At 62.5% G+C, this 22,405-nt stretch overlaps 1 protein-coding gene across 1 annotated transcript; it reads right to left on the reverse strand.

Annotated features, from left to right (window-relative positions):
- Positions 1 to 825: 825 nt before the first annotated feature.
- On the reverse strand, positions 826 to 12,946 carry SNTA1 (syntrophin alpha 1; the record flags this gene model as incomplete). Its single annotated transcript, XM_082007217.1, has 8 exons — positions 12,532 to 12,946; positions 10,037 to 10,222; positions 2,833 to 3,031; positions 2,533 to 2,740; positions 2,334 to 2,464; positions 1,485 to 1,681; positions 1,220 to 1,407; positions 826 to 918 (listed from the first exon to the last, which is right to left on the reverse strand). Exons 1-8 carry the CDS (start codon positions 12,803 to 12,805, stop codon positions 826 to 828), a joined length of 1,476 nt encoding a protein of 491 aa, XP_081863343.1. The 5' UTR covers positions 12,806 to 12,946.
- Between the last annotated feature and the right edge of the window lie 9,459 nt (positions 12,947 to 22,405).

Consider the following 22,405-nt stretch of genomic DNA (forward strand, 5'->3'; position numbering starts at 1 on the left):
CCAGGTATCACCCACAGACAGGTTTTCTACTTCTCCAAGTAAAACCAGGAGACAGATCTTGGCTCCTGCTGGTTGTGATCTGCAATGTTTATTTGACCCCCCCCCAAAAAAGGCATTTTCATGCAGAATCTTTTGGTTCATAAAAGAAGTTATTTCCCAGCAGCCACCTGACAACCCTCCCCCCTAAACCGAGAAATAAAGTGACCCAGGAGTCAGCAAAATAAAACAAACCGTCCAACAAATAAAAGTGGTTCCTATCGTTCGGTACAATAAGGAAAAATTTGGCAGAGAGAGCTGATCCGCAGTTCCCATCTCTCAAGCGCTACGGAGCCGGCTCCCATCTCCAGTCCAGGGGTCAGACCACACGTCCTTGTGCCGCAGGACCTGGGGATGCTCCGGGGGCCCAAGCCAGGCGGATGAGAGCTGTTGCGTCAGCATTTTTAACTGGGCGATATAAATATAAAACATCGATACAAACAGGTTCTTTGTACAGAAAATATCATCTCACAAGGCACTGGGGTGACGACCGCGTGGCCACTTGCGGCAGGCTCCGACCGGGCTTCTCCAGCCACCACTGAGCATCGGAGTGGGAGGAAGGAGGGGAAGAAGGGACCGGAGAAGTCCAGGTGCTGCCACCCAAGAGGGGTTTCACCCCACCGCTGCCCCCAAACACCCCGGGAGCTGTTTTTCCCAGCCAGATGGTACTTCTCCTTGGCAGGGATGGTGTGACCCGCGGGGCCTCCGGTCTCCTTGGGATGGCTTGCAGCTGGGTTTGGCCTGGAGGGAGGTGCACAGACCAGGGACTGGGGCTGCTCCGCTCCCTCTTCATGCCAGCAGCCCCAGCCGGGTCACCTTGGCTGAGAGGAAAGAGTGGATGATGAAGACGATGGTTTTGGGGCAGGAGTGAAGGTCCAATTGCTGCAAGAAAGGAACGGAGGGACGTTTGCAATGGGGAGGGCTGTTCCCGAAGCAGCCAGCTTTCTGCTTGCGGCAGGGCAGGCAGGGACCACCCACAGTCCCCCAGACCCCACCACAGCCTTAGCAGGGCCCTGGGAAGGGCCATGCACCATGGGGGCTGCGTGCAGCCGGAGTGGGTGGACAAGCCATGCCTCACCCCCACATGCCGGGCAGGATGGGTGCCATGGGTACTCTGCTCCCCCTCTCCCCCTGGGGCCGGTGGGAGCATGGGTGGGAGCTGGTGAGAGTAAAGCCAACTCACAATTTCTCCCTCCGGGCCACCAAAGTCCAGGTAGAGCATCTTGGTGCCGTCATCGGAGGACATCTGCAGCTTCTCGAAGGGCTGCTGGAGCAGGACAGTCTTGCTCAGCCCGGGCTCGGTGGTGGAGATGGTGAAGCCCTTGTCGATGTGGATGGACAGGGTGCAATCCTGCCCCTTCCACGTGCAGGCTGGGGACGGGGATGGGGACAGGGTGAGATGGCAGCTGCCCGCCCCACCGCCCGGGCCCCCCCAGCTCCCCGCTGACCTGCCGAAACCTCCTGGACCAGCTCGGCGGCTCCGTGGGTGCCGTCCACCAGCAGGCGGGTCCACAGCGCCAGGTCGCGGGGGCTCTCCAGGCTGAAGAGGTGGGTCTGCACGCCCAGCCGGGTGCCGGTGCGCAGCGCGAACGACAGCTCCGCCTCGTACAGCGCCGAGCCCTTGGCCGGCCCCGAGTGCACCAGCCTGCGGCACCGCACCGCGCCTCAGCACCGCGCCTCAGCACCGCGCCTCAGCACCGCGCTCCGCACCGCGCCGGTGGTTGCGCGGAGAGGCCGGCAGGGGGCGCTGCAGCCCCGCGGATCAGCCCCGCGCACGCCCGCACACTCCGCTGTGAACCGCCCCGGCCCTGACACCCTGCCCTCGCCCCCGGGGCTCTGCCCTGGCACCCTGCCCTCACCCCTGGGTTCTGCCATCGTCCCCGAGGCTCTGCTGTCGCCCCCAGCCCCAGCCACGACACCCTGCCCTTGACCCCGGGGCTCTGCCCTGGCACCCTGCCATCACCCCCGGGGCTCTGCCATCGCCCCCAGCCCCGGCCATGACACCCTGCCCTCACCCCCAGGGCTCTGCCATCGCCCCCAGCCCCGGCCATGACACCCTGCCCTCACCCCCGGGGCTCTGCCATCGCCCCCAGCCCCAGCCATGACACCCTGCCCTCACCCCTGGCACCCTGCCCTCACCCCTGGGTTCTGCCATTGTCCCCGGGGCTCTGCTGTCGCCCCCAGCCCCGGCCACGACACCCTGCCCTCACCCCCAGGCCTCTGCCATCACCCCCTGTCCCGGCCCTGACCACTGTCCCCTGCGCCGGGCAGGAGGGCGCTGGGCCGGTGGCCCCTACCTGGTGGCGATGAGGGGGTAGCTGTGCACGGGCTTGCCCAGGGCATCACGGCTCTGCGGCAGGCTGCCGTACAGCAGCAGCTCCTTCTCGGTGAGGACGGCCAAGAGGTTCCTGGTACCGGCGCTGGGGAGCTGCAAGGGTTGGGGGTCAGGGCCAGCGGCAGCACGGTGATGAGGGGCAGCAGGAGGCATGGGGGTACCTGCTCAGTCAGCCAGCCCACGTGCTTGATATCCCGTCCGGCCGCCGTGCCGGTGCCCGCCAGCTGGGCCCGCAGCTCCTCCTTCACCCGCGGCAGCAGCGCGCCCGCGTTGGCCTGGATGGCGCTGAGCCACGACTGCGCCGTGGCCTCGTCCTTCGCCCGCAGGAAGAGGGCAACGCGCCCGTCTGCCGAGCACACCTCCAGGTACCTGCAGGGACACGGCCCCGCTGGGTCCCCATGGTCCTCAGTGCCCCGGGGCACTGCGGTGGCATCGGCCACCCCCCGGCACCACGCCCTGACCTGTGCTCCGGGTCGGCGGGGAGGCACTTGCGGGACACGTAGCACATCTTCAGAGGCACGGTCCTGCCCTCCTGGAGCTCCCGAGGGGGTAGGAAGGGGGACGACCGCTTCTGCAGGGTGGCGGGAGAGGGGTCCCAGCTGACCGTCGCCCCCGCGGAGGAGTTCTTGAAGTAGGGGGAGATCTCCTTCATGTACTTCACTGGAAGAGAGGCAGCACCCGGCTGAGCGCACGGCCCGGGCCATGGTGGCCTCACCCTGCCCACCAGCAGCCATCTGCCACCCTGAGACCCCTTGCACCCTCCCTGCACCAGAGCTGGCACCTCCTTTGCTACCTCCCCGGAGCCGTCACCCTTGGGTGCTGCAGCAGGTCCTCTTCCCAGCATCCCAGCGGGTGCGGGAGGGGACGGCACTGGTGGGCGAGGTTGTACCAGAGGGTGACGTGACACCTAGGATCCTCCCAACACCTCTGCCCCACCATCCCAGGCCGGGGAGCCCCCCAGGAAGGGTTAAAATGGCCTTTTCCCCCATTTTTCTTTCCTTTAACCCAGATCAGTTCACAGATGCAGGTCTGATCGGGTCCCCGGGGTGGCACATGGAGGCAAGGGGCGGGGAATGGGCAGGAGTCCCAGGCCAAAATTACACAGTCCAAACTGTGCTGGTACAGCCGGTCCCAGCGCCAACTGGGAACAACAGCTCTCAAATACCATGGCTTGGCCCCAGGAAAAGACTCGAGCTGTGTGCTCGCAGCTCGCACAGCCCTGCCCCATGAGTTATAAACCAGGGACAAACAACCGGCTTTCGGTGCCCAGTGAGTCTGGCTCCAGAGCCAGAGCCCTCAGAGCCGCGCCGGGACGGCAGCCCGTGCCCGAGGTTTAGGGGATGCGGGGATGAAAGTCACCGTGACTTCATGGGGCCCCGTAGCTACATCCTGAAAATTAGGTCGGCAGGACCAGCCAAAAAGCTTTGACTGATCAGGGGTGGATGGCCCACACGCCACAGCCCAGTGGGACCAGTCGCGGTCCTGCCCTGAAGGCAGCGTGGGACTAGTTGGTGGCTCTGGGAAAGGCTTCCCTTGGGTGGCCCTTGGGGCAAGGTCCATGGGACACACACGTGCCTGCTGCCGCGTCCCCAGCCATCACAGCTAGTTTCGCTCCAGGTCCAAGTCAGCGGCATGGGTGGCAGGAGGGGGACACGAGCTTGGCTTTGCAGCCAACTCTTGTAGACAGCTGTCGGTGGACCAGCTCCATCGCTGCAGCAAAGCCATGGCAGACTGATTTCGTGCCGGAAAAAAAGCCTTTTTCCCCCGAGAAGAGTCTGCACGCAGAGCCTGCCATCCCTCTCCTTCACCTGCCCACCACCACCCATCTTCCCCTCCATTCCTATCTCAGCGAGCTCCCCAAAACCTCTGAATCCCGAGATGGCACACACGAGCGGCGGCGGGGCACGGCGGCAGAGCCCCGTGGGGTGCCCCGCTCTGCCCAGCCCCAGCGGGAGGCAGCTATAAATGGCTGCGACGCCGCTGCGGCACGTGGGTCAGGTTACCCCGCGCGGTGGCCGGGGCCAAGGAGGCGGCGTGGGGCCACCGGCCTCGTGCCCTGCACCTCCCGTTATAAATAGCCGCCGCGTTCCCGCAGGCATTTGAGCCAGGCTGGATTCTACCCCGAGTCATTAATCTTGGCAACGGGGACTGGCCGTTATCCCAGAGCCTGGGAACTAATTGGAGTTCAGAAAGATACCATCCGGCCGCTGAAACCCGAGCAGCGTCCCCGCGCCAGCCCGTGGCTCCCTGAGCACGCGGAGGACGTCACTGGCCCTAACTGCGTGATGGTGGGGTCACGTCCCGACGGAGCAGAGAAGAGTAGCGCCCGGCCCAGGACAGGGCACGGAGAATTAGGCAATGGCCTGTGCGTGTCCCTCTCCGGCACATGGCTTTATGGAGGATTTAAGGCTGGTGATGACGCACCGATGGATTCCCGCAGCGTGGGGGGATCCCGAGCCGGCGCAGGGAGCCAGGACTGATGGGGGCTGCGGTGCCACCGTCCCATGAGAGCAGCAGGCTGCATTTCAGAGACACACGGCACGGCTGGGGGACAGTGTGACAGTGCCATCCCCAGCCCGCTCTGCAGCCGCGGCCACCGCACCCCTGCCCGTCCCTGCAAAGCGAAAACAAAGCCGTGGAGTCTTCCTGGCACTGGCTTTATAGCGGATGGTCTTACACTTCTGCCAGTCCCTTGACTGCAGCAGAATCACCTGGTATTGAATGGATTCATTAATTACACCCATCTCGTTAATGCAAACAACTCAGGCCATATTATGCATCATCTCTGCTACCGGTAACTGTAATTCTTGTCCTGGTGTTCTGGTGGGTTTTTTAATTAACACCTTGCAGTGCCGGGGCTCCCAGCATGGCTGCCCTCTTCTTGTTAGCCAGCACCCTCCAAAAGCGCTCCACCTCCAGCGGGCAAGGAGCCCTCTCGGTGGCTGCTGGGCAAATCCGCGCGCGCCCCAAAGCCACGCTGCCTCCGCGCAGGCTCCCTGCCCCCGGGGAGACGGCCTGCCCCGCTGAGCTCCTCCGGTAGGGAGAAGAGGGGACAAATAGGACCTCTAGCCACTCAGGGTTTTGCACTGAATAATGCTTTATTTTAGGTTTTGAGGAAAGAGCAAAAGTCTCTGGGGAGGCCACGTGGGAGCAGCTGCTTGTGGCACGGCCGGAGCATCGCGCGCACCCCGAACCCTGCAGCGAGCTGCACGGGGACGTGTTTAACCAAAGGCCCTAGGTCTGCCCTGCTCTTCTGTCTCTGGTGCAGTTGTGTTTATTTTTCTCCTCAGCACTCCAGAAAAGTGCAAAACCATCAAAATCCCTTGTTTTTACTTCTTGGGTAACAGATCCTCCCCCTCCGCCAGCCCATCCCTCCCCAGGATGAGGAACAAGCCCAAACCAAGCATTGCTGCGCCCTCGACCCTGAGCACCACGACCTGCCCCACGCATATGCTCGTGGCTCAGCACCGCTCAAAGCCAAGCTCCTGACCCTGGAGGGCTTTGCTGAGGAGCTACAAACCTTCCTCCAGCCAGGAAAGCAGCCCCAGACACACGGACACCCGGCAGCAGGCTCGAGAGCACCCACCCGCCGCTCACGCCACCAGCCGGGTGCCGGCACAGTCTGCTTCAGCCCAGGGATCACGGCACGGATTCACGGCGGAGAGGTTTAAGCCTGCGCTGTCAGCGGTAGGACGGGTCCCACTGTTTCCCCGCCGAGAGCTTTCCAGCAGCATCCATACGGTGCCGTGAGTCAAAAAGGTCCAACCGTACGGGTGGCCATCGCGTCAGGAAAGCTTCCAGAGAGGCCCCGGAGGTCCAGCGCTGGCCCTAAGGAGACGCTAAGCCCATCTCCAGCTGGTCCCTCTCTGCCTCAGGACTAAGGATGCAAAATTAGCATGTGAAATCAGGGGGAGGGGGGTCAGCAAACACACATGTCAAAGAGACAACCTGTAAACTTCAAGCTGACGCTGTGACGTGCTTCCAAAACATACACCGCAGGGGCTGCCTCGGCCATCAGTGGCCACAGTCCAGCATCCCACCCAGGGACCGTCCCCTGCCCCGGCTCTGAGCACGAACAAGGCAGCAGCAGCTGGTCCCAGCTGCCTCAACTCAAACCCTTCCACCGCAGGGAGGAAGAGGCCATGGGATGCTGCAGGGCAGGGGTGCCACTGCTGTACCCCCTGCCCCAGGACCCTGTCCCAGCCCTCAGTGCCAAATGCCGTGCCCCAGCTCTTTCCTAGATATTCACCTCTGCTGCACGGCCAGCAGTGACCCATGGGCTGCATGACCCCAGGGAGATCCTGGAACAGCTCTCCATGGGAGGAGAAACATCCCCAGAAAACTCCCCAGAAAAAGCAAAGCTTCAGGGCAGCGAGGCGTGGAGGGGGCAGGAGGATGCGGACCCTGACTGTCTCTCTGCATCATCCTAGGGCAGGTCCAAAACCTCTGTTTCTGCCTTGGTTCCTTACCACATTTAAGCCACGAGAGCACACGCAGCTTTGCCAAGGGCGAAGCCCAGCTGGCTCAGACCCCAAAGACCGTCACATCTGCCAGAAGACATCCACTTCACTCTCCCGCAAGGGGCTGGAAGCCAGCTCAGAGCCTTCTCTCCTGAAGCCCTGCGCCCCGGCGGGTGGCAGCGACGGGGAACCGCACAAACCCCGGGTGCCACCACCCACCTCCACTCAAAACCCCCTGCCACTCTGCATCGTCTGTTATTTACCCCAGGGTCACCTAAGTTTTGTGGGTATTTCACATTTCACACCATGCACATCTCCACCCTCTGTGACTTCCTGGGCTTCCCACGGGTCGGGCAAGCAGCCCGCCCGAGCCGGGCATCCCCAGCACTTCGCTCTCCCGGCACCCCTTAGCTTTTCTCAATTTCAAGCTTCCAAGTTATTACTTGGCCGAGCAAATCCTGGAGAGCTGCAACAGCCCCAGGAGCTTCCCCGGCAGTCAACAAGCCCCGGGCTGCCACGGAGCCGAGATGCCTGCGGCTGCCCCAGCTCCTCCTCCCCACTGCTCCCAGTTCTCTCCCCGTGCCAATACGGCACAGAGGCCTCGCCGGGAAATCCACTCCTGGCACAGAAGCCCTTCCCAGGGTAGCGGGAAGGATGTTTATCAGCCTTTCCCCTGCCGTGGAGGGTCTCTGGATACCAAACAATGCAAAAAAACCCAAACCAAAACAAAACAGAAAAAAAAACAGGAAAAAATAAGGTAAGGGAGAGCAATTCTCCCCAAAATAACAATATAATATAAATACAGTCAAACTCCTCCTGCAAATATCAAGAGAGTAGCTCGGCACATCAGAAAAAAAAATCTTGGCAGGACATGCCGAGAGGTATCTGCGTGTCCTCATGCCCAGCCAGCAACAGCACCCAGGAGCCAGAAGCCAAGCTGAGCAGCCCAGGGTGAGATCTGGCACGTGGAGTCACTGCTGATATTTGGATTTAGACACGTCAGCCCCCAGCTCTGCCATTCTGGAGAGTCTCAGCCCACCTCAGCGTCCCGACGCGCCGACGCAGTAACCATAAGGGAAGTCAGAGTCGCCCCCGGCAGCCCACGGGGCCTGGAAAGCCCATGCTTGATGTTAAGGCCATCGTGTCGCTTTTCGTCGAGCCCCGGAGCGAGCCCAAGCAGCAGAAGGGAGCAGGGAAGCCCTCCTTTTGCCACCCTTCAGGCACTTTAAGGCCACCCTCTGCGTCCCAGCCCTGCCACCCCTCTCCAGGGCACTCGGCCAGCCGGCTCCTGGAGAGCCACCGGGGTGGCAGGGGACACCCCGTCCCGAGGCAGGGCCATCACCTCCGCAGGGCAGTGACAGCCTGACAGGGACCACGCCGCGGTGCCAGCCCCGCCACGGGCAGGGCTGTACCACGCCAGCAAGCCCAAGACGGGGAGGAGATGGAGATGCACCGCGTGCGTACCCGATGTCCGCAATCGGACCGGCGGCAGAGACCCCTGCGCAACGCCCCGCCGCGGGAGCCCGACGGCATCAGCTACAAACTAATCACAAAGCCTCCGGCGTGTCGTGGTGGGAGCCAGCCCAGCCCCGCTCCCCGCCCAGGGGTACCTGCTGGGAGCTTTAATTAACTAAGCAGCCCAGCGGTCATACCTGAGCTCAGCGAGCTACAGCTGCCTCCTGGGAGGGCAGTCCAGCAGCACCCGGCTCCCCAGGGGGATGGAGGAGGAGGAGGTGGTGGCGGTGGTCCAGGGAGAGAAGTTGTTCTCTACAAAAAGGGCAGCTCATCTCCACCTCCCGCAGGACCTCTAGCAGAAAGGAAACCCACGCCAAAGTAAAGGATGAAAAGAAAATAACAGAGAGAGGGTGGTCTGAGAACAGCAGCGACGGGGAGGAATTTCGCAGACTCCCAGAGAAAGAGGCTCTTGTATTTCTCTTTGGTCAAAATAAAAAACCAACCCCACCAACAACCCTATCTGCTCCCAGCAGCTGTGCAGAGCAGCACATTCCTCCGGCTGAACCGTGGTCCTGTGGCTCCCAGGAGAGGAGGAACCCACAGCAGAAAGGGCTGAGCAAAGCTAAAAATGAGAATCTGGAGCTGAGACAATCTGCGGAAGGCGCAGGAAAGCCAGAGCCACGGCGGTCGCTGGCAGCAGAAGACACAGAGCTCTTCTTTGTCCCAGCAGAGCCCAGAGCACTGCTCCCAAATAAAACCTCCCTGTGGGATCTGCAGTGCTACAGCCACACTGGGAAGGGTCTCTGGTGCCGAGACCCTCCTGGTTAGCTGGGGCGGCCCAGGGGGCTGGCCAGCAGGGAGGGGAGGGGAAGGGTCCCATCCTGGGGGACAGACCCTGGGTGCCCACCCCAGCCCGGCCAGGCTGACAGAGGGTGGGCAATAGCGAACAGACATGATGTGAAGTGTAACGGGAGAAAAGCAGGGTCGCTCCTCCCACGCTCCCAATGCACCAGCCCTCACCCACTCCCCAAGCGGGGTTCGGGGGACTCCTGCAGCCTGCCAGCCCCCACAGGGCTGGGACACACCAAGGACCAGCCACTCAGTACCGAGAGGGACCCCATTCCCAGGGGACCAGCTCCAGCCTCCCCTGGGACAGCGAGGGCTACGATCCCTGGGATGTTTGTAGCCTCAGCTTCCAGTTCTGGAGAGGCTGCAGTTGGGGTTCAGCTGCCGGGCACCCCCCAGGGAGGCAGCTCCTGCCTGCCCAAAATCCACCCCAGCGAACCAAAAGGTGCCCAGCAAGGAGCGGGGTGCCGGTACAGCCCCGCTTCAGCCCAGGATTCGGGTTTAAACAAAAACCACAGGAAAAGCAGAAGGTTTTCCACGGCCCCAGGAACAGCAGAGCTCAGGGCGACACTGTATGACAGAAGAGCCGCAAACCCCATACGCCCGCCCCACGCCTGCCATTGCTGCCTGCCCGCGGTCCCACAGCGGGGAGACGGGGCCGCTGGGCATTGAGCAGTGGCACACGCTTCTCCCTCTCCGGAGGGACATCCCAGTAGTCACATCCAGCTCTCTGGATGAGCTGATAAACCAGTCCACGCGTGTTGTCTTCCACCTGAAAGAGTACGCAAATGCATATGCAGGTGACATCCCACCCCCATGGTCCCAGCACATCGCCGGGAAAAATGGGGATCAGCCCCCCAGAAGCAGGAGGACCCTCGTCGCCCCTCACATCCTCATCTCTTACCTTCCAAGACCACCTCCTTGCCCGTCTTCTTCAACGCCTGCACCGCCTCGTCGTGCGTCGCCTCCGACAGGTCGGTCCCGTTGACGGAGAGGATTGCATCCCCCACGTACAGGGCCTCGGTCTGATCTGCTGCCAGCCCCTTAAATATCTTGGAGATCAAGATGGGCATTTTATTCTCCCGGCCACCTGGAAACAGAAGAGAAAGGAAGCGGTTGTGGCTGTTGGAGCACATGGAGGAGCGGGTGGGGAGGGGGATGCTCGGCTACCCGCCGGCCCCACACCAGGACCTCCCGCTGCCCCATTTCCTCGGATGCCCGTGGCACACTCGTAACAACCACAGCAGCCAAAATGCCACAGGGCTTTACAGAAGACAAAGATGATTGTTCCAAAACCACTCCCGACAGCCGCAGATTTCCTCGCAGAGCAAACACGTACCCTGGCCATCTCCCCGCCAATTTTGGCAGGAAAGCATGTCTTTATTTGCATTATTAATCATGTGTGCTGAGCGACCATCTCTGCTCTGAGGACTTCATGATCTAAATAGATAAGACAGCTGAATGTTTTTGGAGAAGCAAAAGAGCCAGGGAGAAGTGATGCAACCAGGCTGTTTGCTCCCCTCCGCGCAGCAGCCCCCGCTCTCCAGCCTAAAAGGATGCCATTCAAACCCCCCGACAGCTCGAGGAGATCGGTTTGCGGGTTAACTTCTGAACTCGCAGGGAGATCAGAGCGGCGTTGCTGCCTGCGTGCCGGGGAGCAGGGGTGCAGCAGCCAAGCCCCAGCCCGGGCAGGACCAGCCCCCGACGTGCCCCACGCCCCGGGACGGCCCGTCCTGAGGAGCCTCCGGGAGACAAGCTCTCATCCCGGAGGGAGATGTTGAGGCCACCCTGCTGTCACCGCCCGCCCCGGTGCCACAGGCATTTCCTTGCTCAGGCTCCTGCCAAGCCCCTCGGAGGGCTCCGGTTATCAGCTGTCAGAGGCCCCCGCGGGGGCTCCGAGCCGCCGAGCCGGCCGTACAGCAGCGGCACCGAGAGCCCCTGCCAGGGCCAGGAGCCTCCGCCGGCTCGGCTGCCTGCTGTCCCGCCAGCCAGGGGACGGCCAGCCCAGCAGCTCTGGCGCCCGTCCCCTCGCCACGTCCCAAGGCGGGACACCTCACCCGCGCCCCGGGTTGCGGCGAAGCCTCCTTGGCTGGCACCGGGCTGGCACGCGTTTTAACGGGGCAGCGTCAGCAGCCCGGGTGAGGAGGAGCGATGCTCTCCCCCAGCAGCGGCGCTGGCACCCGCAGGGCTGCCCCACCGCCCGTAACAGCTTCTAGCTCCCAGTTTGGATGGCGACTACTTGGTTTCCACATATGTCACTGCAAAAATAAAGTTTTAACTGAACCAAGTGACGTTTCTCCTTTCCTGGGAGAGCCACAGAGCTAGCAATAACTTGGCAGCCAAGGGGTTATTGTGAAGGAGGCTTTACGCTTCCCGAAAAGAAGGGCTGGCAGGCTGGCGCACCCCACAGACACAGCCAGCGGCACCGTTTCGATCCAGTCCCAGTACCCGGACGTCCAGATGGCAAAACCTCCCTGCTTCCAGAGGCAGTCGGAGGCTGCGGCCGCGGCCCCTCTGAGCTGGGAGGAGAGGCCACGTCAGGAGGCGAGAGCCGCCTCGCCGCCGCTGCCGGGCCCGCTGCCTGCCCTGCCGCACCCGGCGTTACCAACTCTCTCACCCACGCACCGCAACGGCACTTTGCCTGCCTGTTTGCTGCCCGTTTCATCCTCCTGTCACAGAGTTTCCAGCACGCCTGGAGCCACGTGAAAAGCAAAGGCCGGCAGAAACGCCAGCGCTGGCCCAAGAAGTTTCCAGCCTGAAGTTCAGGCGAGTCACCGAGGAACAGGGCAGCTCGGGAGGGGAAAGAGGGGCTGTAACACTGCTCCGCACTCCGGCCTGTTGGTTTAACACCCCAGCTCCCCGCGCCTGGAGATCTCCGAGGGGCTTACGGTCGTTTCCTTCGCTTTGCCGACAGTTTAGAAGGGGCACTTCTCAGCACGGGGGCACGGAGGGGACAAGGAGACGCTGGCTGAGCCCTCCCTTTGCCGGTAAAAGGGCAGCTTTTGCATAAGCGGGCACCCAGCCGCCTCAGAAGACAGCACCCCACCCCTGCGTGCAGAGGGGCAGCAGAAGCCCCTGCAGCTCCCAAGCGCCGGGGACCCCCCGCTCGGGCCGGGGCTCGGCAGGCAGGGGCCGGCCGGTCACCGCTGCACCCCAAAGTGCTGCCCTGTCCCCGAGCTGGGGGAGGCGGTGTCGGGTCCCGTCACTGTCACGCGTGTCCTTCCTCGTCCTGCACAAGGGCTGGCTTGGGTCAGTGCCCGGGGTGCACAGACCCCAGCCCGGGCTCCGCTCCCCCCGCGGAGTTTTACTCCGGGCGTGGGGCGAGCTGCTGGGAAGGCGGCAGCAACAGGTCGCGGCGCCTCCGCCGCCCCGGGACCCCCCCGCCGCCCCGGCCCTCACCTTTGATGCTGATGCCGAGCCCCCCCACCTCCTGCTTGACGACGCGCACCGTGCGCCTGATGTTGGCGAGCGCCTCGGGCACGGCGGAGCCCGCCTCGCCGCCGTTCAGCTGCGCCGCCGGGGCCTCGCCGGGGCCGGGGCCGGGGCCCGGGCCGTCGGCCGGGCTCACCCCCAGCACGTCCTCGGCCAGGGTGAGGAGGACGCGGAGCCACTGCCCGCCGGGGCCGCGCAGCTCCAACAGCCCGCTGCGCGGGGCGCGCCTGCCCGCCGCCATCTTCCGCGCCTGCCGCGCCGCCCCCGCCGCTCCGCGCCCCTCCGCGCCCCGCGCACCGCCCCGCGCACCGCCCCGCTGGGACGGGGCCGGCCGGGCGCTCCGCGCTCCGGCCCGGGATGGGGCACGGGGAAGGGACCCGGATCCCCGAGGCTCCCCACTCCAGCCCGGGATGAGGCACAGGAGGGACCCGGCTCACTGGGGCTCTCCGTTCCGGCCCGGGATGGGGCACGGGGGGGGACCCGGGTGCTCCATTGCTTGTCCCGGGTCTGGCCCTGGACGTGCTGGGGGGCCCCGTGCTGGGCAGCGGGAGCCGGGCAGGGCGCAGCTGGCTCAGCCCCTACTTCCCCTCTGGGAAACGCAGCCCCCCAACAAGTCACAGCCCCCCTTTCCTGCAGCCCACGCCAGCAATGGGGCGGCCAGCGGCAGCAGGATCTGGCTACTCGGCAAGAGCACTAGCCTGAAGGCCTGGGACCCAAATCTGCAGGGCTGGGCAGGGTGCTTGGAGAGCCCAGGCAGCACCCCACTGCCGCGCGCCTGCCCAGCCACACCCTGCGGGGCACCTCGAGGTGGGTGCTGCGTTACAGAGGTTTCTATACCACGCACCAGGTTTTGGCTCCTTTACAGGGACTGGTGGTGGCTCTGGAGGCCCCGCAGCGCCTTGCCGGTGGGCGCACAGCGCAGGGGCTGCCTGCATCCAGCCCTGGACCAAGCAGTTTCTTGGGAGCCTGTTTCTTGGCAGTGGCCCCAGGGCAGGCACCTCTAACAGCCCCAGCGGGTGTTAAACAGCAGCGAGGGAGACGGTGTTTGCAGAAGTGTTGCTTTTCCCTTGCTCGTCCTGTTTGTCAAAAACAGGAACCCTATTTTGTTTTCTTTGGCAGACTGGCATTTTATTCTGCAGCTGAGAGGCAGCAATTAGGAAGAGAAAAGACCTCTAGGAGTGAAAATACCTCCTGGCGCATCCCCTGTGCCCCTTGCGCTCCTAGCGCTTTGGGCAGCCCCTGGAGCTGGGGCTGAGATGGGGCTGGATGCCCCTGGGCAGCCTCTGGGATGGGGCTACTGAGGTCCCCGAGCATCCGCAAGACACGAGGATTCGTAAGAATTCAGTAACATTTACCGCAGGCTGGGAGGGGGATGCAGCGAGGGACCCTGGCTGCATGGGGCGAGGGGGGTCGCAGCATGCGCTGCTCGGCACAGCCCTTCCCCGGATGGGGGTCACAGCCAGCCCCAAGCATCGGCCACGCGCAGAGGAGAAAAATGCTCCCCGGCACTCCCTCCCACGCAGCAGCAGCTGTGGAATTCCTTGAGGTTGCAGCAGAGGAAACTCTGATGGTTATTTCTTTACAAAACAGGCGGTTCACATATTCTTGATTTTCTTTTTGCTAAAAAGTCTGGGGTTTGGCTTAAGTGACTCCTCACCTTTGCAGGACAGCACTTCTACACTGCCCCATCATGCAGCCAAAGGTCTTTCCATATGATCCCGTCCCCTGCACACCCCATGGGGCTGTGCAGGCCCCACTCCGGCTGCCCATGCCTCTTGGTTTGTGTACAGCAGAGAGGAATTTTGTTCCTTCATCCTCGAGTGGAGACAGGGCTCGTTTTCCCTGTGCCACCCGCTCCGGGAGCACTCACTTGCTTTGCCAGCCAGGCAGCTGCAATCAGCAGTTTGTCCTGGTTTTTATCCTTCCCAGCGCTACTTTTGATATTTCCAGTGTTTAAGGCCACATTCCCGCGTGAAGCGGTGGCGGGAACTCTAAATACTGCTTTTAGTGCCGCAGGACGGCCCCATTTGGGTGGGTTTATTTCATTTCTCAGCTCTGTGCCTCAGCAGCACGGATGCTGGGAAGCACGACCTGGAGGCATGGAAGCCACCCGGCTGGTGTCAATGCCGGGCAGAGGGAGAAGCCCTCTCTTTCCCCGTGCCGCTGCCGGGATGGAGAAGATGCCGCGGTCCCCGGAGCCAGAGCACGGCACATCAAGTTCACTTCCCTCAGAGAACCGGACGCGCAGGCGCCCTGTGCTGTTCCAGCAGCGGATTTGCCTAAATAAAAGCACCATTTATATCCCCTGAGTCACCCACATCCCTGTCCCCGGGCTGAGGAAGCTCCGAGTTTGCAGAGATGTTTGCTGTGCCCCATCCCCACCAGATCTCCCCCCACCCCCGTGCAGATGGGCTTCATTACCAGACAGGCTTCGTTAGCAGGAAGGCACTGAGCCCGGGGGGAGCGGGACACAATGGAGCTGCAGATACACCAGAACTGCTGGCCCAGCTGTGCTCCGGGCCCCCTGAAGCTGTTGGGGTCACGGTAGAAAGCCCATCCCACACCCACCGCTGCTGCCCAGGCTGCGGGACCACCAGCTCCCTCCTTCTTCAGCAATTAATATTCCTTTGGCAATTTGAATCAATTACTCATGTGGGATGGTGACTCAAAGCAAGTACTGCAGGTGTTGGGTTCTTCTAACGCAGACTGGGAATCCAAAGTGCCCTTAAGAGCCGGGACCCAAATGGGGAGGCCCAGCTGAGCAGGGGGTACGTCAGGAGGGGGGCAACGGCTCAGCAGACTGGTGCAGCATTGAGGTCTTGGCTCCAGGCTTTAATCAAAGACAAAAATCATTTGCTGGCTCCTCTGCACAGCTGGGTCAGGTGAGAGCTGTGGCCCGGGGAGGTCAGGCACTGCAGGACGTTCTTGGGGGTCCTGGTGCCCCCCAGGCAGAGGTGCTGCTGCTTTCGGGACTTTCTCACAGGCTTGGCTGCCCCAGCCAGGCTCTTGAGCCTGCTTTTGCTCAGGCTCCTTCATTCCTCAGGAGCCGCTTCGTGCCCCAGGGCACAGGGCGAGCGCTGGGAGCCCAGCGCTGGGGGTGGTCCCTGGCTCGATTTGACCCTCTGCAAGATATCCTGAGCGTAATTCCCATGCCGTGGTGCTGCGGGACGGATTGCGGGATGGGAGGATGGAGGATGGCGGCTCTGGCCGGGGCTGGCAGGCGGGAGTGAGTTGCAGCTTCCAGGCGTGCCACCGGCATTCGTCAGGGCTCCTGCTGAAGGGAAGCAGGCGGGGGGAAGAGTTGCTTGCAAAATTGCTATTCACAGAAATAGAAACTTCCCGCAGAAACACGCGTGTGTTGGTGACAAAAGCCCAGCTGGGAATTTCTCCCCAGCAGCAGAGGCAGTGGGAGGGAAAGGGACCGGGGAGCGCGGGAGGCTGCGGTCGCAGGGCCGGGCCCAGGGAAAATAGCTGCTTTTTAGCTAGAAAGAGCATCATTTGTCTCCAGCCACCCTCTAAACGGTCCCCAGGAGGAGGACCTGGTGGTGCGGGCGGCGGTGGGCTCCGCGCTCCCTGCCCAGCGGCTGTGCCGAGCCGGTCGCTCCAGTGGCGCTTGCTCAGGGACCTGCTGAGATGCTGCTTCCCCAGCTGATGGCCACTGCAGGGCTGAGCCTGTCCTGGCGTTTTCTCTAGACAATCTCTCCGGTCCCCTGAACTCCGTCATTAAGCAGCTATTATTAGACTCATTCCTTGGCATAGCCAGGAGCTGTCCCAGAGCCCACCGGTCTATTTATAGAGCGCCGTGAGATGTTTTGTTACTTGCATTAATTAAATTAATCCCTGCTGAAACAAAATAGAAGACCTTAAGGGCTTACGTTCAGTCCCTGGGACAACATTCCTGAACCACCAGGATTCAGGTAGGATCTCAGGCTGCCGGCGATGCTCGGGATGCTCTGACAGTCCGTAGCCCTCAGCGCCGGAGAAGCGCTGCTCTGCTCAGTGTCCTCTGGGAATGCATGGAGGGCACGGCACCGACCCTGCCTGGCAGGACTGAGCCCCATGGAAACCCTGGAAGGGTTGGGAAAGGAAATAAACCAGCTTTCATTATATAGATAGATACTAACATAGATAGATTTTGGTATAGATGGGTTTAAATATTGATATGAGTACATTTTGATGTGCAATATGTATTTTACAGATGTATTCATCCCTTGTTACGCAGGAAATGCAGCAAAATGGCATCGTCTGACTTTAAAAATCACTGGAATCTTTGAGTCCTTTAACTTGAGAGCAATTTCTGTTTGCTTTGGGATGTAATTAGTCCCTACAAAGTTTCTTCCATCTCAGTCCAGGCTCTTCTCCTACCAGACCCCTGTAAGATGGCCACAATCAGCTGGGTTCTCATGGTGTGAAAATACGTGTGGCAGATCTTATGTTATCAGGGCAGGATCATTTCCATCAAAGAACAAGAGACCGGATGGGAAAAGTCAGCACCCAGGAGCTAAAATAGCTTTGGGAAAGGCAAAAGTTGTCACACATTAAAGCTCAATATTCACTGCCTGCTGCAGCTTCTGGCTCTCAGATGCTCTAAGCGGCATCAGTGGCAGCCCCTAGGGTAATTTAATGGACATAAATTAATCATAAAAGTCAGCACATGAATTGCAGATTGTAAAATCTGCCATCACGTTTGCAGTTTCGATTGGGCTGATTCACCCCACTGGCCTCTACCGTGGGGAACAGGGCAAACACCCCATGTTTTGGTTAATTTGCAGCTTGCCAACAAAAATGCTGTTTCCTCCCTGTCGGGCACCGGGGAAGAGACATCCCATGGACTGCGGAGTTGGTGGGATACACCGCTGGAGATACCACCCACGATTCTGTGTGTCCCCTGGCACCCTGGCTGCAGTATCTGCAGCACCAGAGCCAGAACTCATGGGGAAACTGAGGCACGCAGAGAGAGTGGGCAGGTCCTAGCTCAAACCAGGCCTGCAAGGAGCACTGGGCACATTGCTGCCATGTTTCCCGGCTGCACAGGCGATGCACGGGGGCTCGGAGATGTTGTCTGCTGGTGATGTGGCCTCTCCCATGGGCACGGGCAGCATCTTCCCTCCAGGCAGCCCGTGCCCAGGCAATGCTGCCTGCCAGGGCGTTCGACCTCTGGCTGCTTTAGTTAGCGATATCAAACCCTTCCCTGCTCCCCAGCTGCTCCAGCCCGGCTTTAATTGCAGCCCATGTGTTTGCTGGGGGGGGTGCTAAAATCGTGAGACAGGCTGCAAGTTTAGGGGGGCGACGGACAGACAGACAGACACATTTGCAGGCAAAACCCTCTTCCCTGGCAAATGCGGTCCCACGCCCGGAGAAGGCTTCTGGATGTGGCCATGCAGGCAGGGACCCCTGTGCACCCCTCCCGGTGCCTCTGCGCCCCTGCAAATGCCGATGCACCCCAGGAAAGCCGCGGGCTGAAAGCCCTGTGCCCTCCTGGCTCCTCCATCACGCCGGGATGCCCGGGGGAAATGCCAGCTCCCCCGGCGCAGGGACCTGGCAGCATCCCGGCACTCGCAGCTCCCCAGGGCTTTTTTTAACTCAACGAACAGAGCTTCGATAAATGTCACTTCTTTCTGCTGCCGGTGTTTCTCTCTGAGGGCCCGTGAACATGACACCACCGAGGTTGTCTGGAGCAGGAGACCTTGATGGATGTTATTTTGTTCCCTGGTGCAGGGGATGCTGCAGGAAGAGCCTCCTGTCCCAAGCATAGCGCGGAGGGGCAAGAGGGATGGGAAGAGCCTCGTCTCCTGGGAAAAGGCTGTTTCTGAGCCCAGAAGGTTGTTCCCCCAGGTCTGGCTGGAAAGCCACCTTCAGCGTCAGGTTTTTCAGTTAAGGGCATCCTTCTACCGGGGGTTTGCCTTTCCCGCAAGGGCTGCGTCCCTGCGGGGCACTGCTGGCCTTGCGGATGCTGCAGGCGGATGAGGGACCCATGCTCCCACGGACCGTTCCTCCTTCCCACGAGTGGGGTGAGGAACAGCTCTGGGCCGAGTTTGGGTATCGCTCCGAGGAAAAAGGCAACTGCAGGATTTCAAGCTGACAGCAGATGCCAGCAAAGAGCCGCTCTGCAGCCAGCCGGGGCCTGTCCTGGGCAGAGCCCCCGACCCTGGGAGCTGGGGCACCTTCTTCCCAAACCCACCCATCTGGCTGGGTGCTGCCTGCTTCAGGGCAAAGCCCTCCTGGGACCTGGAGGAGCGCAGGTGGTGCTCTGCAGCCAGCTGAGAAGCCCCGCGCTCAGCTCACAAACAGCAGCACCCACCCTGACTCTCTTCCACCCTGGGGGAGTGAGTGGGGCAGCGGCTGCTGCAAAGCTGGTGGCACCAACAAGAGAAATGGGGGACGTTGCTCCCTCTGGCTCATCTCGCCAGGCAGGGCTTTGTGCCTCAGAGCCCCAGGCCAGCACCCACGGGGGACAGGGGACACGCTGCACCTGGGCTGGCCACTGCCTGCTCAGCCTGTTGGTTATCACAGGCTCGCAGGGTGGTTTAGGTGGGAAGGCACCTTTGAAGACCACCCTGTCCAAGCCCCTGCCATGGGCAGGGACATCTCCCGCTAGATCAGGTTGCTCAAAGGCCCATCCAACCTGACCTTGATGCCCCAACGACGTGGCATCCACAGCTTCTCTGGGCAACCTGGTCCCACGTCTCACCACCCTCATCGTAAAAAATTCCCTCCTTGTCAGGCTGAGGAGGCACTGGAGAGGGATTCTCACCTCTAATCACTGCCTGGTTAGTCTGGGCTCGGGGCTAGCCCCAGCCCAAGTTCTTGCGGGGTGGTTACCAGCGGGGTCCATCTGCATGCCTGGGCTTTCTGCTCAGCACCGTGTCCCCGAAACCTACCCTCTCCTTCCTTACCGTAAGGACCTGGGAGGCACCTCGCGCTCCCTCCCTGCTTGGCAGGTGTCCATGACGCTCCTGCTCCACAACAAGAGCTATTTTTACCCCCCAGCTGCACGCACACTCCCCCGGCTCAGCCTCCTGCCCCCCCGTGCCCAGCACCGTGCCCAGTCCCCAGCTGGGACCCCGCTGCCGCTGGGACCAGGCTCTGCTTGCACTCCCCAAGCACCCCCCCAGCCGGTGGGGGGATGCAGGAGGGACCCCTTCGCTTCGTTTGCGGGCATCATTCCTGTGGGCCCCATCCACTGCGCCATGCAAAGCTCTTTTTTCAGCCTGACAAGTAGCTGGAGCTTGTTTCATAGGAGGACGTATACATATATATGTGGTCCCTGCTATCTCCCCCTCCCCAATGGTCTTTTCAGGTCGCCAGCCCAGGTCCCTCAAGAGAGCTCAGAGGACCAGTGCTGGGAGCTTTGCCAGGTCGTCTTGACAGTCAGGGAAGGGTGTTGGACCTGGAAAAGCCCTGGTGCCTCGGGTTCGGGGGCCAGGCAGGGTCTGTGAGCCCTCCCCGTCCTTCCCTGGGCTTCCGGACGCCTCGAGGGCACCCACCACAGCCCCGAGCCCCGGGCTGCTGCTGGCTGTGGGACACACACTGCCCACCTCAGTGCCGCTTTTAAGGGCTCCCTGAACCAAGCATCTGGGCAGCGGCTTGAACCCACATGGCTCAGGGAAGGCTGAGCAGGGGGATCCATCACATCCCAGGGCAGATGCTCGGGGCACGAGCCCCAAGGGGGCCTGTGCAGAGGCTGAGGGGGCTGTGGCAGGGAATGGGGGGCATCACCCCTGCTGCGGGCTCCCCATCCAGCCCACGGCATCTCCAAAGGAGCCCACCAGCACGAGAGGGGACCCAGGGACGGCAGCAGCGATCCCCCCTGGGGACGGACACCCTGAATGTCAACCAGTGCCCCGGGCTGGCCCATGCTCACCTCTTATACAGCCCTTTGCTCCTTTCCAAGGAGAGGTTTTAATTTACCCTCTTGGCTGGCGCAGTCCTATCCAAAGCAATTCCCCAGCCGTTCCTCCGAATCACAGTAATTACTTCATTACTTTGATATTAATAGAATTCATATGGCCTGGAGAAGATAATTGAAATTAGCCTCACGCCGCCGGCGAGGGGGAACTGAGGGGGCAGTGGGGGCCTGAGCCGGGTGTGGGGTACAGGGCTGTGCCCTGGCCACAGTGGGTCCTGGGGCCAGCGGTGCCCACGGGGACTGAATTATCGCCTGGAGCTTGCCCAACGGTGCCAGAAGTGCGTAGGCAGGATGGATGCCCGTCCTGGTCCCCGTCGGGCTCCTGCGCGTCAGACCGGGAGGATGCTCGGCCAAGCCCTGCCCCTGCTCTCAAGCCGCTCACCCTTCGTCGTCCCCTGCTCCAGGCCAGGGCATCCGGCAATCCCCGTCAGCATCTCCCGCCATGGGGCCGTTAACATTCTTTCTGGGGGGAAAAAAAAATTCATTATCTGGAAGAGCAACAAAGGCAGCATGGCGCTGAACAGCTCTCACAGGCGATGCCGTGCCCTCGCAGCCGGCCGCTGCCCGGCGGGGCCGTGATGGAGCCATCCCGCCGCCCCTCCGGCCCCGGGCGCGGGGGCTCCCGCCCCACCTGCTCCCCGTCAGATGGGAGGTGACCCCCGACAAAGGCCAGGGCCGCGTCTGCCACCCCTGGGCTTTGCCCCGACACGTGTCTCCTTAACCTCTTCCTTGGGACCAGCTGCTACCAGGGGACCCTCCTTTGTGGCCCCGGCGAGCGGCAGACGAGTCTCCCCATCTGGCCGGCGAGGCCTCGTCTGTTGGAGACCCCCTGCCCCGGCTTATAACAGCATTAACCTCCCCCGCTGCGCCCTGCCCCGCTCCCACCCCCGCCCCGTCAACCGTCATCGCGAGCCCCCGGGTCTCCGCGGGGCCGTCGGGCTGTGGACAGCCCGCGTCCCGGGCTTCCGGCACCGCTCGCCCCGCGCCCAGCACCTCGCAGGGACGGGCATCGCTGCCCGCACCTCCGACACCGCCTGCCTGCGGGCCAGCCCGTGCGCAGAGCGGGGCTGGCAGCGTCTCTTCTCCCCCCCAGCACCGCGGCAAAAACACTGCGGGTAAACGCTGTGTATAAACGTCGGGTACAGACGTCGCGCGTAAACGCTGCATGTCGACGCCGGACGACACAAACGCCGCGTGTCACTGCTGCGCGGCGCAAGCGCCGCATGCAAGCGCCGCACAACGTGAACGCGGCGCTTAAGGGTTGCTTAGCTGGTGCTGCGTATAGAACCGCAGCGTCTCGGAGCCGTAGGGGCCTGGGGGGCAAGGGGCAGCCACGGGCAGTGCCAGGGCTTGCGGCAGCCCCGCTGCACCAGCCGGGCCGTCGGGCGGGCAGGGCAGCTCGGCTCGCCCCTCGGGAGGGGCGCAGGAGGTGGGTGTCAGGAGCCATGCCTGGACGGGGTCCGGGCAGGACGAGGCAAGAGGGGAATTTTCCTCCGGGGGCTTGAAAAGCTTCTGCATGGGGCTGCGGGGTGGGGTGAGTCCGGCCTCGGCTCCTGCAGTGCTGGGGCTCAGGACCGGGACCCCAGCACGGGGGCTGCATCCCAACCCCGCTGCAGCCAGCCTTGCCCCTTGCTTGATCTGGCACCAAGCTCCCCGGGGGCACGCTGCGGCGCCCCGGGGTGCCTGGCCGGCAGGGGACCATCGGCGGCGGGACGCACGGCTGTGCAGGATCAGGCCCTGGCGCCCGTTGGGTAAAGGAGCCAGGGCGGCGGCCGGCATCCCCCCGCGGACGGAGGCCGCGCGGGCTCCTCTGCCGGGTCAGCGCTGTCCCTGGGCCGGGGACAAGAGGAGGCGAGACTCCGCCACCGCTGCCTCCCTGCCCAGACACCCCTCCCCGAGGAGGCCTTATCTGCCGCTAATGCTTCGCAGCAG

The sequence above is a fragment of the Phaethon aethereus genome (assembly GCF_964289735.1).
Source record: "Phaethon aethereus genome assembly, chromosome: 16".
NCBI classification, from domain to species: Eukaryota; Metazoa; Chordata; class Aves; order Phaethontiformes; family Phaethontidae; genus Phaethon; species Phaethon aethereus.